Genomic DNA, 17,504 nt, shown 5'->3' with positions numbered 1-17,504 from the left:
CCATGCATGGCAAGTTTGAGTCTTTCTTAGTCTTCCCTACTAAGACTACTAAGTTTGTTACTCGCAGCTAAAAGGATGCTTTTTAGAAAAACTCCTCCATGTGTAAGACTTATTTTAAAGGACTTGTTCTAAGTCTTGTGTTGGATCATGCTTTTTGGTATTAACCTTGAAAACACTGCTAAGGAAGTAGACTTTTATTTTTTTCTCTTCTTAACAGTGAAGGTGAGCCTTATGTGGAAATTGACTTTTTGGGTTTGAGTATTTTGGTGCCTGGGCTGAGGCAGACTGGGACAGCAGTCAGAGACTGCTCTGTAGGTTGCCATTAAATTAGATTTGGTATAATGTAGAAGAGAACACTGATTTCTCTCACAAGCAGGGTGTGGAGACAGTACCAGCACCTGAATGGTGGCAAAGCTTTAGTCTCCTGTAGTCAGGGTGGCTCATGTGGGACCTCTCTGAAGTAACTGCAGCTCTTGGCTTGGGTGCTCTGGCCTGGGTCTTGTCAAGTGCTTTACAGATAAAGGGATCACACTCAGCATAGCTGGCAACTAACACTTGCTGAAATCATGCTTCAAAGAGTGCTGCAGTGTTAGGTACAGGTGCAAGCACAGCACCTTTCAAGGCTGTGGGTGCTGAAGAATTACAAGAAGTTCCAAGGACTGAATGTGGCTTTGAGATCAGGAAGAGGAGGAAATGGGAATACTGCAGACTGCAGTAGGCTGAACAGTTATTGGGGAATTCAACTACTAAAATAAGAAGATGAGGCTGCCAACGGGGCATTCTGATGAAGAACATAATTTCCTGTATTAGGGGCACCTCAGGGGAGTTTTCCCTGCCTCTGTGTTGCCAGTCATCTAGATGCTCTGAAAGATGTTACTGCCCTGCAAGCAGCAGAAGGGCAGAAGGTGCATGGTCAAATCTCCTGATAAACCTCATGCAAGACATGAGTGCAAAACCATCTTTGCCAGCAGCCTTTGTTCACAGATCTATGAACTGGGGTAATACTACCAAGAAACCTCTTTATCATCTGCAGCCGGATTTAAAAAGTGTGTTAGTGCTCAAAGGGAGAAAGAAGAAATCTCTGCTTCATAGTTCAAAATTGAACTCAAACTAATTTCTGACAGCTTCATAAAGTTACATTTTTTTCTCAAGGATTAATCTTCACACTATCCTTATCTTAAAAGCAACTAGATAGAAAATGTTTGATCCTAGTTAAGTTTCTGGCCAGTAGCTGCTTTCGTAGTGACTGCATCTGATGTACTGGGATTATACACTTGCTGCCAGTTAAGTAAAATTACTTCAGAGTTAAAATGTCTTACGTTATAAAGATACTTGATTCACTACTCAAGCAGAACTGCAATGAAGACACATTTGTAAAGGAGAGAACAAGACATCTTTAGGATGTGTCACTAAATGCAGATATTTTCATTCTGTCCTCCAGTAAGTTCTGTGAACTTTCCAAAGATGAAACATTTCAGAAACACTTTCTCATTATACCTATGTAGGAATTGAACATTTTTGTTATTATTGTGCCTAGTGATGAGAGGTTGGATTTGACTTAAACACATGTTGTTGGCTCCCAGTTTTGTTATTGTTGTTCTAAACTGAGGATCAGTGGCTAGAAAAAGATAAATAACAAATAAGGCTGAGAAGTGCCAGCATTTCCTGATTTTTTTCTTGACTGCTGAATGCCAAAAGCTGCCCTAACAACCAAAGTGAGGGGATTTTTTTTTCCCCCAGTTGTTTCATAGTTTCCCCTTGAGTTCTGCAGTCATGTTAATAGTTGCTTCACAGACATAAATGTATGGCTAATGAACTTGGCTGTTACCTTATCTAGATGAGGCTGCAGTGAAATGCAATGCTACATGAATGTCAGTCTGTAGAAAATACTATTCAAAACTTTGTGCTTTTGCTCTGTATTCTCTTCAAAACAGCTGGTGAAAATGGCTGAAAATGGAAATGGTGAAAACATGTCTATCTTGGAAAGCAAAATCTGTCAGCAAATTGAGGTGAGTTCAGTTTATAGTTTGGGGTCTGGACTGAGGTGTTTTGGAGGCATTCATTGGCAGGGCTTGGCTAAGTGGAAGTTAACTTTATTGGGAGTTAGACTTGAATCTTCAGCTCTTTAAAAAATGTCACAAGTCTGTAACAGGTATTTAATACTTTAGGATCATAACTGTAGTTTACATTGGAAGCTATATTTGTCTGTAGATTTGCTTGTAAGAACACAATTTCAAAACAAAAGGTTGCATTTGCTAGCATTTTAGGTGCTATAGCAAGTGAATTATTAAACAATTTACTACCATGTTTGCTGGGGTTATTCTACCTGTGCAAATAGGAGGAGAGTGCATTTTAATTCAATGTGCCTTAATTTTTGTGGGGAAAAAATTCTCCTCCAGAATCTCTGCTGGTCAAAATAGTAGCACATTGCATAACTTTCTACTATGATTTACTGCTTTGTAATTTATTGCTAAAAATTACAACAAAACTTACGCCTACTTTGGATAAACTCTGTCTCTCTAGAGCCTTGGAGGGGTTACCCTACAACAAAAAAGCTGAGCCCATTGTTTTAAGTGGCATGTAGAACAAAACCACTTTCCTGAAGGACAAAAATGTAGCTCACTGAATGCCCATTACCATATGGAGCCATTATTTATATATAACACACAAACAAAATGTGGAGATTCCTCAACCTCTTTTTTTTGTTTGTTTGTTTGTTATACGTAAATAGTTGACAAGACTAGACTTTTTGTAATATGAGTTTGAGATGTACTAGAGGAAGAGGTAACGTTGTAAAACTTGCACTGACTTTTCAAAGCACCATGGTATTGGTGAAAATATTCCAGCTTACCTTAAGGTTTCAAGTATTTGACCTTTGCTAGATGGCTGCAGGGAAAGAATCAAATTAACTTGTCTGTCTTGAAGTGAATTGTGTTCCCATGCCAGACAAGATCAAAATAAAGAACTTAATAATTAAAAATTAAATATAAAATAATGATTTCTTTATCTTACAGTGTTTTGTTGAATGAGACCTAGAAATTCCAGTCTGTATGACTTTTCAGTGTGCAAATACAATATTCTTGCATACGTGCTCCTTAAATAAGGAGTACAACCTGGATCTGCTGGTGACAAATTTGGCTTTTGACTCTGCAAAGCTTGATCAGGGTGATAAATGCTTATCATGTTAACAGAATAAGCTTTGCTTCTTTCCTAAACAAAACTGCAATCTATCTTTGCCTTATTAATTCCATTGGATGAAGCACTGTTTCAATGTAGGGTTGGTTTGTTTGCATTTTTGTGGAGCTTGTTTCTGGTGATTTTGTTTTTACAGCTTATACATTGCAGCTAACTTTTCACAAAGTATCACATTAGAGCAGGAAGTAATAATTGCAGAATTCCCAATTGTTCAGATTAATTAATTTTGGTATGTCTCAATCTACTGCAGTAAGCTGTTAGATGAAAATGAGCTTTTAAGACTGAAAATCTAAAGACACATCTCTCTTTCCTCCCCTTCCCACTTCCTTTTTGCAGTACTATTTTGGCAATCACAATCTACCAAGAGACAAGTTTCTAAAGGAACAGATCAAACTAGATGATGGCTGGGTACCTTTAGAAGTAATGATCAAATTCAACAGGTAAAGCAAAGTACAACTAATGTGGATAAAAGAGTAACTTTCAGCTACCAATCTCTATTTGGAGCCAAGTGTTCATGATGTGCATTTACATTTCCCATTGCTTTTTTAACATCTGGCTTCAGTTTTGCCTGTGTATTTGTAATAACCTCTGTCTGCTTGCTCAATAGGTTAAGTCGCCTTTCAAAAGATTTTGGTGTTATTGTAGAAGCACTAAGAAAGTCCAAGACGGGTTTAATGGAAATAAATGAAGACAAAACTAAAATCAGAAGATCTCCAAATAAACCCCTTCCTGAATTAAATGACCAGTATAAGGCTGCAATTAAAAACAGATCTGTATACGTTGTAAGTAATTTTTTCTTTGTACTCTCCTGCACGACTTTAACTGATAACCATCTGAGAGTAAAGCTTGAATTAACTTGTGCTATTGAGGTTATAGTTTTTAAGTGTCACTCTGTGGCATACAATTGAGGCTCATTGCTACCTTGCAGAAAGGCTTTCCACTAGATGCTACTCTTGATGATATCAAAGAATGGCTTGAGGATAAAGGTCCAGTGGAAAATATTCAAATGAGGAGAACATTGCAGAGAACGTTTAAGGTAATGATTATGAGCATTTAGACCTGGGGCAGGGATCCCCCCTGGACAACATTGCTTTCAATTACTCTGACAATATCTTTTATCATTTAACAGGGCTCAATATTTGCAGTTTTTGATAGTGTTGAATCTGCTAAGAAGTTCACAGAGATACCAAATCAAAAGTACAAAGACACAGAGCTGATAGTACTTTTCAAGTAAGTCCACTTAACTGATATATGAACTAACAGTGGTCAGGGGTGGATTTACACAAGAACCAGGCTTGGCCTGAGAAGTGAGTTTTTCATGGCATGTACCTTTGATGTACCTTGTGGAGACTGAGACTTAGCATCTGAGCTTGGGAAAATAACTTCAACTGTTTCACATGTATTTTAACAGAATATTTTAAATTAACCTGTATTCTGTTGAAGGGAGGAGTATTGTACAAAGAAGAATGAAGAAAGGAAACAAAACAAAGTAGAAGCGAAAGCAAGAGCTAAACAGTGAGTCATTGCCAATCAAAGTGTGTGTCTTGCTTGCCTGACCTTGCTTGAACTAACTCAGAACTAATTTAACTTTTTTGCAGGGAAAAAGAAGAAAAGCAGAAACAAGCAGCAGATGCTGAAATGGTATGGGTTTCTTAAATCACCCACATTTTATAAAGCTAACATGAAATATTCTGTTTCAAATGCTGTAATATAGAGCACTTTCTAGAAAGTCACTTCATCTTTTCCAGCTAACTTACAGTAAGAGTGTTTTGTAATGGTGTTTTAATATTATTTTCAATAGCCTAATTTTGTTTAAAGGCTCATGTCCTGAATTTACATTATGCACCATGGAGATGATGGTTCTTCTATGATGTTTAAAGGATCCATTAAGGATCTCATCAGTACTATATAAATTTTCAACTTATCAGCCTTCAGAAAGCTGTTTTGTAAAATTTAAAGAGTGCAATTAATATGGGAAAGGAGTGCTAAGTTCCATATAAGTGTATCACAGTAAGCAAAGAAAACTCAAAGGAGGGGACACACTGTACAAGACTTGGACATCAGCCGAACTAGGTTATGCAGGAAAAATACTCAAATTACTGTAACTTCAACTGCTTATTCATCACTACCATGTTTAATAGGATTGAGGGGGGAATATGAATGTTCACACTTGACTGTTCAGTGATAATGTGGGGGTTTTTATTTTAATTTAGAAGTCTCTGGAAGAAAAGACAGGATGTCTTTTGAAGTTTTCTGGTGATCTAGATGACCAAACGTGCAGAGAAGACCTCCATGGAGTATTTTCTGGTCACGGAGAAATCAAGTGGATACACTTTGTCAGAGGTGCAAAGGAGGTCTGTAATCTTAGACAAGGACTTAAGATTTTAGTATTGAAGTTTGAAAATGAATGATTAAATGTTTGTTCTTTTATGTTATTGATAAGTTATTGTCTTGTGAAATTGCAGAATATTTAGAGAATTAAATTTTTCCCTTAACTTCTTTCAGAAGAACAGATAGAGGTTCCAGCCTTGTTAGTTGATAAGGTCAAAACTAAGAAAGTTCATTAGCACAGTCTGAGGGCTTTGCTTCAGTCTAGACATGTTTTACTATCATACAAAAGTAATGAATTTGCTGAGGATATATTGTTCATCATCTAGCTGAATGTTTTTGCAGTAAAATTAATGCAATGCCACTCTTCTTTTAAAGGGAATTATCCTATTTAAGGATATTGCCAAAGAAGCTCTGGAAAAAGCCAAAGCAGCACATAATGGAAACTTGCAGCTCCGGAACAAGGATGTTTCATGGGAATTGCTAGAAGGAGATGCAGAGAAAGAAGCTCTGAAAAAAATTCTGGAAGATCAGCAGGAATTGCTGAAACAGAAAACAAAAGGTTCTCCCTCATCTTATTTAAGCCTTTATAATGTCCTAGAATTGGTGGATGAAATTCACTAAACAATCTCTGCAGCTGGCCAGTTAAAAGAGAAATGATACAAAGTTCCTGATCTTGTATCTCCACAGGGCGCAAAATGAAAGGAAAAGGAAGAGGGGGAAAGATACCTCAGGGCGGACAAAAAGGAAAAATACAGTTTCAGGGCAAGAAAATAAAGTTTGAGAATGATGAAGAAGATGGTGAAAATGATACTAAAACAGGTATGTCATTCTGTGCACTTGGTGCAGCTTATTCAGTACCTTTAGAGAAAGTAGCTCCACATACTTATGTTTCTGACAAGTGTTTCAGATTTGGCTCTGCTCTGTAGCATTTCTGCCCTCCTGCCAGTATCTGCCTTAATAGTCTTGTGCTCAATTCCTGCCACAACTGTCCAAAAAGCATATTAAAAAGAATTACTATCTAGATAGTAATTATCTATATAATAGTATATAGATAAGGCTATACTGCATATTTGTGTAAAACTATGCATTGAAACATGGTGATTGTCAGTAGCACTACACAACTGTACAGACTCAGTCTCTTGAGTAGTGCTTTTTTTTTTTTCTTTATATTTAATAGTTTGGCCTGTCAGTATTTAGCTTGGAGCAGAGGAAGAGCTAAGCTCCTGTTCATTACATACAGCACTTGCTTAACTAAACCCTACTCCTGGTACATTCTATTCCTTCATTTTCTTACCTGCCCTCCTGCTGTGGAGTTAGACAGGGGTGAAGCTCTTCAAATGGGGCATTTTAAAACATCTAAAAGCAAACCCTCTAGTGTAGCCATGGCTGTAGATAACTGGGACTCAAAACTTAGATGATGGGAAGAGTTTGGGTTTTTTCAGATTTCAGGTAAAGCTTTCCATTACTCTAAATGACTACATATTCAATCTTGCAGAACCATCAAGTCCCAAGAAGAGACCACTAGAGGAAACAGAAAAGGAAGAACCTGCACCAAAACAACTGAAAACAGAAAATGGAGATGGCAATCAGTAATACTCAAATAAAAGAATTTAAAAAATTAGTGGTTTTATTGTTCCATTTTCAGTAGATTTTAAATACCTGCCTCAATTCAGGACTTTTTTGGCAGAAAATCTAATGAAATCCACTTCAATGTCAACCTACAATTAGAGAAAAGTTTCATTTTATTGGGTTACAGCTTTTTTTGTTTAAGAAGCATGCTTACTGCTAACATAAAACCCTGGAAAACTTTTCTATTTATAGTTTTGTTTATACTGTCAATTTTTCTGGCATCTCATTCAAATGTAAAAGGTTTTGGACTTTGTAATCTTGTGGTTATGTTTAATAGCAGCTGGCAATAAATTCAGAACTTAAAACTTTCTGCTGAAGCCTGGTTAATATAGTATAATGTTTCAACTGTGAAGTAGCAAAGGTAAGGACAGACTTAAATAATTCTAAGTTCAAGTCAGCAGCTGATTAAAGCTTCTGTTCTTTGCTGGAACATACTTAACAGTGTTCAACTATTGCTCATTCTCCTCTCTACTTGCCCTGTGGTAAGGGATGGGGATCCATGGCTTCCAAGGCAGCACTGAGTAGCAAGGAGCTTGCTGTGGGCTTAGGCTGCCATACTGTGGTGTCTTGACTGTATCTTTTACCAGTGAGCATAAGTTCCTCCAGCTGGCTCTGAAATAATGCTACTGCTGTAACATCCTTGGCACTGTGGCCTTCAGCTCTGCATTCACTCAGGTCTGAGCTGCAGACAGGATTGAGCAGAGAGCTACCCTTAGCTTTACCACATCTGACTGCAGTGCTGGCTTTTATCTTTGTGTAGAGCTTTGACTGGCATCATCATGATGCTCTTCCATGTTCAGCTACAAAATGCAGTAACAGCAGTGATGTGACTGAATGCTGTGACCATTCTTCATCCAGTACATATGGTGCTAAAACTTAAATTTCAGTAAGGAGAATTTATTTACCTCAGCATTTTCTCAGTTATGTTAGGTTTTATACTTACTGATTTCTTCTTATGGAACTTGTATGATGCTGGTAAGTCAAACCTAAGTTCTGTGAACAGTATAAAGAATATGTGTTAGAGACAAGGATGATAATCAGCCATTTAAGTCCTACAGCCATGGACTTCTGTTTCTAATATCTGCTGTTTTGCCATATCTCTTTTATCTCTGCACTACATCATGACTAAACATTGAAGCTGTCCACATCAGACAGTTAAGTGGATGGCAGTTGTGTTTCAAGCACTTGTGCAACTTCACATCTCAAGTTATATGACTAAAAACCATCTGGTTATCAGAAGAACTGGGAAGACACTTTAACTGGCAAAAATATTTATGTGGCTAAGAGCAGGATGATTTTTTTGTGTGTGAAAACTGACCTGTGCTTTGCTCTACTTTTTCAGCAACATGCCCTTTGAAGCAGGAAGAGAGGTAGCTTCTGCTTGAAGACAAAATCTAGTCCAGGAACAAACCTAATTTTGCACAGAATATGTATTTCTCAGAGCTTTATTAAGTGCCTGCTTGTATTCTAGAAAAGTAGCAAAATATTTAAACAAACAGTTTTTAAAAGTGTGCTAGAAAGACCTGTATAATTTCTGTGTTAAATCACACTTAAATTTATCTTAGGCTGTTATGACTGGCTGGTAGTGTTAGAGATAATGTACAAAGCCAAAAGGTTTTGGTTTTTTTTCTGTAAAAATGAGTAAGTATTACCTGCTAAGACTTCCATCTTCACTTCCCATTCTGCTGCTTTCTTTTGGATATGCTACAATAGTAGAGTGTAGAAAATGAGTTTTTAAAATGATCTGGTTTATAAACATCTACACTTCTATACTTAATAAGTCTCCTGTGCTTTTGGTTTTCAAGCCAAAGCATTAGATCACATAATTTTCTTGATGTATGTCAGACTGCAGTTATTTGATGTAATTAGTATTTATCCCAAACATACCCCACAAAGTAGTTTGCAAATCAGTGAAGCTATAGACAACTATATAGCCAAATATTTTGTTGTCTGGTTAGTTCTTGCCCTACTAAAATGAAGAACTTACCTGTCGTGTTGAAGTTTTGTGAAGGGAATATACAGCTGTTTTTGCCATTTGTAGAGCAGTTTTCAGAAAAATCATGTCAATTCCTAAAAGAATAATGAATTTATTAGAAATTTAAATGGAAGTGCAAAGATCTGCTTTATTTTTTTCTGGATTAATAGCTACTTGAGAAACAGCACTCAATATATTAAGGTACAGAAAGTATTTCTAAAACATACTCAATTGCTTTTAATAAAATAAAAATGATAGGGATATGAAATATTTGGTATTGTTTATTTCAAACCCCAGTGACTGTTAGTTACAATGTTGAAGTTGCTAATCTTAGGAAGATTATTCCAGATAACAAAACATTAAGAAATTAGAATACATAACTAATAAAGAAGGGACATGCTTCATTGAAAGCATTTCTCTTGCTGTTTTGTTTGTGATAATTTCTAACTGAGCTTCACAATTACCAACCTTTGTTATGCTTGGTACCAAAAGGAGGGTTCATAATAACTGTGTCAAAAGTATCTGACATGCTGTCAGATAAAGAACAGATGTCACACTGAACCATGTTGACATTCGTGAGCTCAAAGTCTTCAATATTGCTATTAAATATTTCCAGTGCATCTGCATCTATGTCAAGCCCCACACAGAATCTATTAAGAAAAGTGTCACATGTTAGTCTACTACAAACTAAAATGGTGTTTAAACTCTACAGTAAGGGATCTATGTACACAACTGTTTTACCTAAGAAATGTAACAAGCATACATAATAAATTCAGTGCTGATAAAAATTCAAGTACTTCTGTTGCCCTTTCTCAAGTATAAATCTAAATTTTGTTACGGAAGTTTCATGTTTTCATTTAATGCTTATGGGGAAAGAAAATTACTTCCAAATTCTTGACAGCTGTCCATCACTTTCACTGTATGAATGGCTATTGATGGTCAAAACTTGGTAAACAGTTTTATGCAACAGATTATAAATCTGAAATGTTTTAGTTCAGCATTGCTACGTTTTAATCTTACTTTCTACTCTTCTATGCCAGAAAGAAATATAACCAGAACTTAATATTAAATACTTACCCTGCTCCTAACATTGCACTTCCAATGCTGAGCATGCCGCAACCGCATCCTAAATCTGCAATTGTTTTGTTTTCAATATCATCAAAAGTATTGTGAATTGTATAAAGCATACATGCTGGGGGAAAAAAACCAAAACAAAACAGGTCAATAATACCAAATATGTACATGATTAATCAAGAAAAGCTGTTTCTGCCTTCAGAAAGCTCTTTAATTTTTCTTTAGAAAACACCTTTAGTTAAACTGATGTTCTCGCTGCCTGTGATTCTCTTTTTCATTTATTTGTGAAGAGTCAAAAACATTTTGACTAGTTACAAACTGGATCTTTGGTGGAGAGACAGAGCTCTGAGTATTGCTTGTGGAAAATGTATGCCTCTAAACTTTTTTGGGGGAAAACAATAGAAGGATATAAAATACAGAAAAGAGCATAATTAAGGTATAGATGAGTGTCTGTATATACACTTTTACTGGTTTTGTGGGTCATGACAACTCCATTTCAGCTTCTACAGTTACAGATTACGACTGCTTCTATCACAATATTATCTATTAGATTAATTAATTTGATTTTTGGATTGGACATTGTCTTAGGTTGCATTTTTCAAACGAAGACGGACATTACCAGAATATTACTATACACATTCCTGCTGGATATACTTTCTTAACTACTTTTAATACAAAGCTTTCAAAGGAGACAATGCAGTATGAAAAACGTTTTGAATTAAATGTGGTGATGAACTAGTAAAAGAGAAAACAGTGGTGTGGGTCACCTACCTGCAATATGAGGTCTTGTTGGATACTGTTCAAGGAGTAGTTTTGGACTTTCAAAAGTATCAACTTGTTGAAGAGAGCTTTCCAGTTCTTTAAGCTTTAATTTCTTCATGTTTATGTTTTAACTAAATAAAATAACGTGTAATCAGTTACAACAATATTAAAAAAAAGTATGATCTTAAATTATTTCCTACTTAAAATCCCCTGGTACTCTTCAGCTTCTCCCGGGTGTTTTCACGCTGCCGTTTCCCGGGACGCAGCTGGCTGCTCATGATGGGGAACGAGGGCGGACCCGGGCGGCGGCAGCCCCACTCCTCACCGGCTCCCGGAGCTCAGGCCCTGGGCTCCGCTTCTACCGCCCGGGCCCTCGCAGCCCTAAGCTCAGGAGATGAACCCCAGCGCCCGCCACCGCCCGTACGGTCCCCGCTGCGCCGCCCTCGCTCGGTACGGCGCGCACTCACCGCAGCGCGGCCGAGCCGGGCCGGGCCGCTCCGAGCGCCCGCGCACTTCCGACACAGCGCCCGCCCCGGCGCGCACCGCCCCGCCCCTTCCGCGCCGGCGGGACCTGCGGGCACGAAACGCCCGGGAGCCTCCCGCGGGTCCTTAGCGAGTGCGAGCTTTGCTCTCGCCTGTTATAAACACGAGACGTTTTATGGCAGCCTTACGTGTCACGGCTGCGCGGTGCCCGAGAAAGGGCCGGAGGACACACCTGGCAGACCGGGCTTTCTCGGTGGTTCCGCTCCCGAGTGCCCTTAGGGACAGGACAAGGAACTGGAATTTTGCCGGTGCGCTGGGAAAAGCGGTCGTGAAGAGTAACGTTCACCTGGCACCGCAACGCGCCGCAAGCCGCCAGCCATAGGACGGGCAGCCATAGGAAACGCAGGCAAAGCCAGAGGGAGGCAGCTGCCTTGAGGCCCGAAGCTGTCGGGTTACTCTCATTTAGGAACAGATTTTTTTTTCGTATAAGGCTTTCCATTGCACAGTCGAACATCTATTTATGGAGGTTTAAAACCGCCGATCGGTGTGCGAAACACGATAACTCGCATCCCCCCACGTTCTCTCCCGGGAGCAGGGCGCAGGGAGCCGCACGCTGGTACCGCGGCTCTGCGGACACCCGGGGTGCGGTGCTGCCGCCGGGGCCCGGCCTGCTCTGCACCCCCAGCGGGGCCAATCGATGGCAGCGAGCGCAGAAACGCCGGCCCGCAGCCTCAGAGGTGCCTCCCACATTCCCCGCAGCTGCTCCTGCCCTCAAAGCCGCCACCACCTGAGCCCGGCGGGACCCCTGTAGCCAGGGCACACGGGCGGCCACCGGATGTCTCACGGCAGCCGCTTCGCTGCAGGCACGGCTCGGTAACAACGGAGCTCCGCTGCCGTCGGGGCCGCCGGCGGCCCAGGTGTACCCTCCACGGTTCCCGCGGCTGCCGGGACCCCGGGAACGCGAACTTTCGGGCCGGCGGACGGCGACATTCCGGGCGGCGGCGGCGCGGGGCGCGCACCTGCGCGCTGGGAGGGCGGCAGGAGGGCAGGGGCGGAGGAAGAGGAGGGTGGTGTCAGGGGAGGGGAGAGGCGGTGTCGGGAGGGGGGCGCGGGCGGCGGGCAGGGCGCCGGTGCCGCGGCTATCGCGAGAGGGCGGCGCCGCGGGGCGGGGAGCGAGGGCGGCGGAGGGATCGCGGATCCGGAGCCCGGCGCGGCCGTAACGGCCCCTCGGTGTCCCGTCATGGCGGGGGCCGGCGCCAGCAGCAGGGACAAGCGGGCCACGGCGGCGCGGCTGAAGGCGGCGCTGGGCGGCGAGAGCGGCGCGGCGGCGGCGAAGCTGCGGGCGCTGCTGGAGCGGGTGCTGGCCCCGGCGGCGGGCCCTGGCGGCGGCGAGGCGGCGGGCGAGGCGCTGGAGTGGTGCCGTTGCCTGCTGTCGGGCGGGGAGCCCTGGGACAGCTTCGTGCAAACCGTGCGGGCCTACGACCCCGCCACGCTCTGCGGCCTGGTTTGGACCGCCAACTTCGTGGCCTACCGGTGCCGGACGTGCGGGATCTCGCCTTGCATGAGCCTGTGCGCCGAGTGCTTCCACCAGGGCGAGCACGCCGGGCACGACTACAACATGTTCCGGAGCCAGGCGGGGGGCGCCTGCGACTGCGGCGACAGCAACGTCATGCGGGAGGCCGGGTGAGCGCGGGGCGGCCGCGGCGGGGCGGGCGGGCACCTGCCGGCGGGGGCGGCCCCGCGGGCGGCAGAGCTGTGCCCGGGCCGTGCCGGGAGAGAGGGCACTAAGTGAGGCCCCTGCCGCCTCCTGGGCCGCCTGCCTCCGTCCCTGGCTGCGGCTCGGACCAAGGGCTGAGCGACGAGTCCGCCGGGGTTCGGCAAGGTGGCTTTGTTGATGTGGGTGTGCCTTTTTTTTAGGACGCTCATGCGAATGTTGTTGCCCTTGCACCGAGTGCCAGCCCTCAGGGAAGTTGATAAGGCAGAGTGCATGGGAGGCAGTACCTGTCAGCTTCCAGCTAGCAGCCTTGGCCTAACACAGCTAGCCCTGAAGTCAAAATACTTTGGGACAGCGTGTGAGCAGATAAGCCAAAGTGAACAGATTGAATAAGAGGGACGCACTTTTGTGTGATTTCCCTGTCTGCAGTTCATTTTGCCACCTTAGATTTAAATCAAGGAATGTGGTAGCGCTTGGACGAATACAACAGGGCAGGGTTTTTGGAAGTCAAAGGTCTTTTGTATTCTGACCTACTGGAGACGAGACTGAAGTGCCTGGTCAGAAGAAGAGGAATCAGGTACCTCATTAAACCCTTCTTTGTTCTCGTATGTACTCAATGGTGAAAGGAATGATCAGTCAACCAGTTACTGGATAAAGGTGGTACCTAGCCAGTAAACTTCAGGTTTTGCAGCTGAGTGTCTTCTGGAGCTCCTTGTGTTCCTGTTGATTCACCAGCTAGCTAAAGGCTCCACTAGATGACAGCTTGGAGTGCTTGAATGAGGATTCTCTTGACAAACCTTCTGGAATGGTCTGTCTTGACTGTCTTAGCCTGGATGAGATGATATGCTGTTGAATTGTAAGTTGTGGCATACCTCGCAGAAAACACTAGGAACATAGAGAAAATTTAAAACATTTCCTTGGTTATTTTCTTGTTTTTGCAGATTTTCTTGTTTTTGCAGGCTCTAACTCTGTATCATTCACTCAGCATCTTAAGATTCCTTATCTTTTTGCATTCCTACGTAGACATTTCATTAATTCTGCTTTTTCTGTTCCTTGAATGTCATTACCTTGACTCCTATTCTTTAGGTCTGCAATCACTGTTCTGCTGCAGGCCTTGACATGGCTTCAGTTTTTGTTTCTTATGCTTTTCTCACCTTTTCTTTCTCTTGCAATCTGTCTTCATCATTTACTCATTCTTTTTTGGTGGACTCTTTTCTTATTGATAGACTTACTCCAATGTCAGAATTTTTTTCCTCCTTTTGTTTTCAGTAATCTTCAGTGGTTGCAAGTTGCTACTGCTGAAGTGATTCTTTCTTTATCGTTCTTCTTCAACTTGTGGTGATTCTGCTTTCCTCATCATCACTGAAGTAAGAGTTTCCATTGATCTTGAGAAATAGGAAAGAAAATTAATACTACTTCTTCCACTGTTCATTGTGGAACAGACTTAGGGCTCCTCTTAGTGGCCGGATTTTAACAGAGCACACACAAATTGAACTACTTTAGGGTGAATATTAAAACGACTTGTGATGCTGCACTCGTCGCAGACTGTATAGCTTTCACAGTTATCTTTTCTTATTTTGAACAGTTTTCTTCTTGAGGAAATCTGGTTTAATAAAGAAGAAATAAAAAATGTTGTTAAATTTGCAATGTAAGCAGATGCAAACCCCGAGGGAGTAACAATCTCATTTCTATGTATTCTACTTATTATTTGTAATGGTAGAATTTGAGAGTAAATTGTCTTGTTTGTGAGGTAGGTCCCTTCAGGAGTTTTGGTCACTAAAGCTAAAGAATTGTTGAACAAATAAATAATATCTGTGCAGAAACAACACTTGGGATTGTGCAGTAGATTTTCCAGTCCTCTTGGACATACAAGGAGGGCAATACATGGCAGCATATGGAGTGTCTGCATTTAACAGAAGGTCACTTCTGCTTATATAGACAAGAACTGGTGTTCAGCCATTGCAGTTAAGTGAACTAGAAACTTTGTTTGCTGTGCAAGACAAAGTAAAATAAACTTTAACCAATGTAAAAAACATTATTGTGTGCAAACACACAGTTTTACCTATTGATTTGAATTGCTACAATGCAGCATGTTTAGATAGTGTTTTAACTTTGTGTATACAAATCAACTGCACGATTACAAAAGTCATGCTTTGCATGTCAAAGTTAGGAGGCCTTCATGATGGACTTAGGAAACTGGAGTGTGTCTAGCCTGATATAACCTTGGCCACTACAGCCTAGGCTTCTATTAATAGCAAGGGAATCAAATGTGGAGCCTACTTACAAACTTTATCTACCATCTGTCTGCTCAGATACAATTTGGTGTAGATGCTGTATATGAATATTATAGTGGCATTCTTTTGTTTCTGTTCTTGTTATCTGGTCTTCATATTCACATTATTTATTTGATGCAGCTCAAAAATACTGTTCATGAAGTCTTAGTTAACTGATCTCCTGTAAAGGAGATCTCTCCAGTTTAGAATCTGGAATATCTTTTTATTGCCTTTAGGATGGCTCATGTAAATCTAGAGATGGTTTATCCTAGAGTATAAGTGTGTGTTAATCTTGTAATACTAATTAAATATGTAATTTGTTTTATAGGGATACCTGAGTGTTAGTTTTTTATTTCCGGTGCCTTTATAAAAAGAAGTTGGAATATAGCATAATAGATGCATACTGATTTGCCTTAGGTACCTAGGTTTGCTTTAGGTGTTGTGTGTAATTTTCATTTGTTCTAGAAAAATCAGACTGTCACATTTTTGAACCTTTTGATTTCCATGCAGATTTCAGTGTTTTTGATGTTTAAGTTATTTGCAGTTGGTCTACTAGAATGTAATGTAGACTTTAGAAAATATCCAAGATTGTAAGTGTAGCTGTTTGTGAAAACATTAAAAATTCTACCTGTGGCAAGGTTGAATAGATTTTAAAATCCATTGATGTGTCAGGAGGCAGAAATAATTTGTAGTTGTCTCCCATATGGTGTCTAGCTATTTGCAAATGAAATTTAACAAGTCCTTCAGAGGTAATTAATAATGTTCTGAAGAAGCACAAACCTTCGGTTCTAAAGCATTTTGAGTAGACATATGCTTATAGTTCAAATGAGTTCATCTGTTGGATTAAAAAAATCCCATGCAGTTGGACAGGGGAAAATTCAGACTGGAGTAATTTTTGGTTGGTAGATGGTCTTTTATTATAATGAACGTGATAGTTTATGAAATAAACTTGAAGAAGGCTGTGTGCCTTATGGTTATTATAACAGTATAGCTAGTCAATAATCTGTTACTGCTGAGTACCATCTTGTTCCTATGGCTGTCCTGTTCTGATTACCCTCTAAGTTTGTAGACAATAACCTGACATACTAGAGAGCCTCAGCACTTTGGCTATTGCGTGCTGCCGTGTCCTGTTTCAGAGTCTGTCAGTTTGGTGACTTATTTGTTAAATTAATCATGTGGAAGGCAGATGTTTTAGTACTGCATTACAGTACAACACGAATAATACATCCATCAAGGGTTGCACATCCTGAAAGGTGAAAAGCCAGGTTAAGAATCTTGTTTAATAGGCTTTTGCAGTGATGTTTTTTGTGTATTTTTGGTGGTTATGGCAGCCAGTGGCTCCATGGACATAGTGTTGTGTTCTCTTATGACTTACATCAAAGGGACCAAGGTGTTACCCATTTCCACTTGCAACAGGGGGCTGTTTCTTTATCGAGTAACAAATCCTATAGTTGTAAGAAAGGTAACTCTCACAGATTGGTGGTATGTGCTGTGTGTTCAAAAGCACCTTCAGGTACCCAGCTCTAAACTTCCCACAGTTCTGTCTTTACTGATCCCTGCTTATCTTTCCATTTAGTTCTGTGTTTTAAAGTGTGAATCAGTGTAGGTTTTGTAGAAATCCTGTATGAGCTGCACAATAGATCAAACTTCTCTCTGTTTTCTTTTTTTTTTTATCATTATGTCTCTCTTGGAGACAAATGTATCTGTTGGCTCTGCTGTGATCCCCTTATGAAAAGGCTGGACAATTCTCTTTGCCCCCTCTTGCTTGGCAAGTATAAGTATAGTCTTAGTTTCTAAATGGCTTGGTTTTTTTCTGCTTTAATTTATTTAGAAATGGCTCTGATTTTTTCAGTGTTTTAAAATGTTTGCACCCAGCAAGGATTATTGAATGTTTTTGTTAAATTTTGGATACTTAGTAGTAGATATGTAATTTTGATGACCTTTGCTATTCTGTCCCCATAAAATTATATCCTTCCTTTTATTCCTTTTCAGAGATACTTGAGAGATTGGGAGCTATGGAAGATTATATTCTATTTATTTTACATTCTATAGCTAAGTAAGAGTAAAG

The 17,504-nt window shown here is 40.9% G+C and overlaps 3 protein-coding genes across 9 annotated transcripts in view; 2 read left to right on the top strand and 1 right to left on the bottom strand.

The window, feature by feature from the left end:
• The first annotated feature begins 1,934 nt into the window (after positions 1-1,934).
• On the top strand, positions 1,935-7,462 carry SSB (small RNA binding exonuclease protection factor La). The gene is made up of 11 exons (XM_039703906.1): positions 1,935-2,009; positions 3,532-3,635; positions 3,803-3,977; positions 4,124-4,231; positions 4,325-4,425; positions 4,639-4,710; positions 4,794-4,836; positions 5,409-5,549; positions 5,902-6,085; positions 6,214-6,345; positions 7,022-7,462. Exons 1-11 carry the CDS (start codon positions 1,944-1,946, stop codon positions 7,117-7,119), a joined length of 1,224 nt encoding a protein of 407 aa, XP_039559840.1. The 5' UTR covers positions 1,935-1,943; the 3' UTR covers positions 7,120-7,462.
• METTL5 (methyltransferase like 5) lies at positions 7,133-13,118 on the bottom strand. 4 transcript variants are annotated; one of them, XM_039704701.1, is made up of 8 exons: positions 11,434-11,588; positions 10,976-11,097; positions 10,208-10,322; positions 9,599-9,780; positions 9,143-9,225; positions 8,808-8,859; positions 8,099-8,148; positions 7,133-7,244 (listed from the first exon to the last, which is right to left on the bottom strand). In XM_039704701.1, the coding sequence occupies exons 2-8, from the start codon at positions 11,082-11,084 to the stop codon at positions 7,191-7,193; spliced, it is 645 nt and encodes a 214-aa protein (XP_039560635.1). In that variant the 5' UTR covers positions 11,085-11,097; positions 11,434-11,588; the 3' UTR covers positions 7,133-7,190. The 4 variants fall into 4 exon arrangements, with proteins under 4 accessions (XP_039560635.1, XP_039560722.1, XP_039560809.1 ...); XM_039704788.1 differs by lacking the exon at positions 11,434-11,588 and adding an exon at positions 12,981-13,118 and having other exon boundaries at positions 7,139-7,244; XM_039704875.1 differs by lacking the exon at positions 11,434-11,588 and adding an exon at positions 11,682-12,047 and having other exon boundaries at positions 7,139-7,244.
• UBR3 (ubiquitin protein ligase E3 component n-recognin 3) overlaps positions 12,542-17,504 on the top strand; it is a 104,374-nt gene continuing 99,411 nt past the window's right edge. For 3 of the 4 annotated variants that reach the window (XM_039703355.1, XM_039703283.1, XM_039703198.1), the window contains exon 1: positions 12,542-13,132. In XM_039703355.1, the coding sequence (XP_039559289.1) occupies positions 12,690-13,132 (443 nt within the window). In that variant the 5' untranslated portion in view covers positions 12,542-12,689. The remainder of the gene's footprint in view (positions 13,133-17,504) is intronic. The other variant, XM_039703117.1, reaches the window with a different exon arrangement.

This window comes from Passer montanus, unplaced genomic scaffold, assembly GCF_014805655.1.
Source record: "Passer montanus isolate IOZ18808 unplaced genomic scaffold, ASM1480565v1 scaffold1, whole genome shotgun sequence".
NCBI classification, from domain to species: domain Eukaryota; kingdom Metazoa; phylum Chordata; class Aves; order Passeriformes; family Passeridae; genus Passer; species Passer montanus.
Note: the sequence above shows the minus strand (reverse complement) of the source record. Positions and strands in the feature narration are given on the sequence as shown.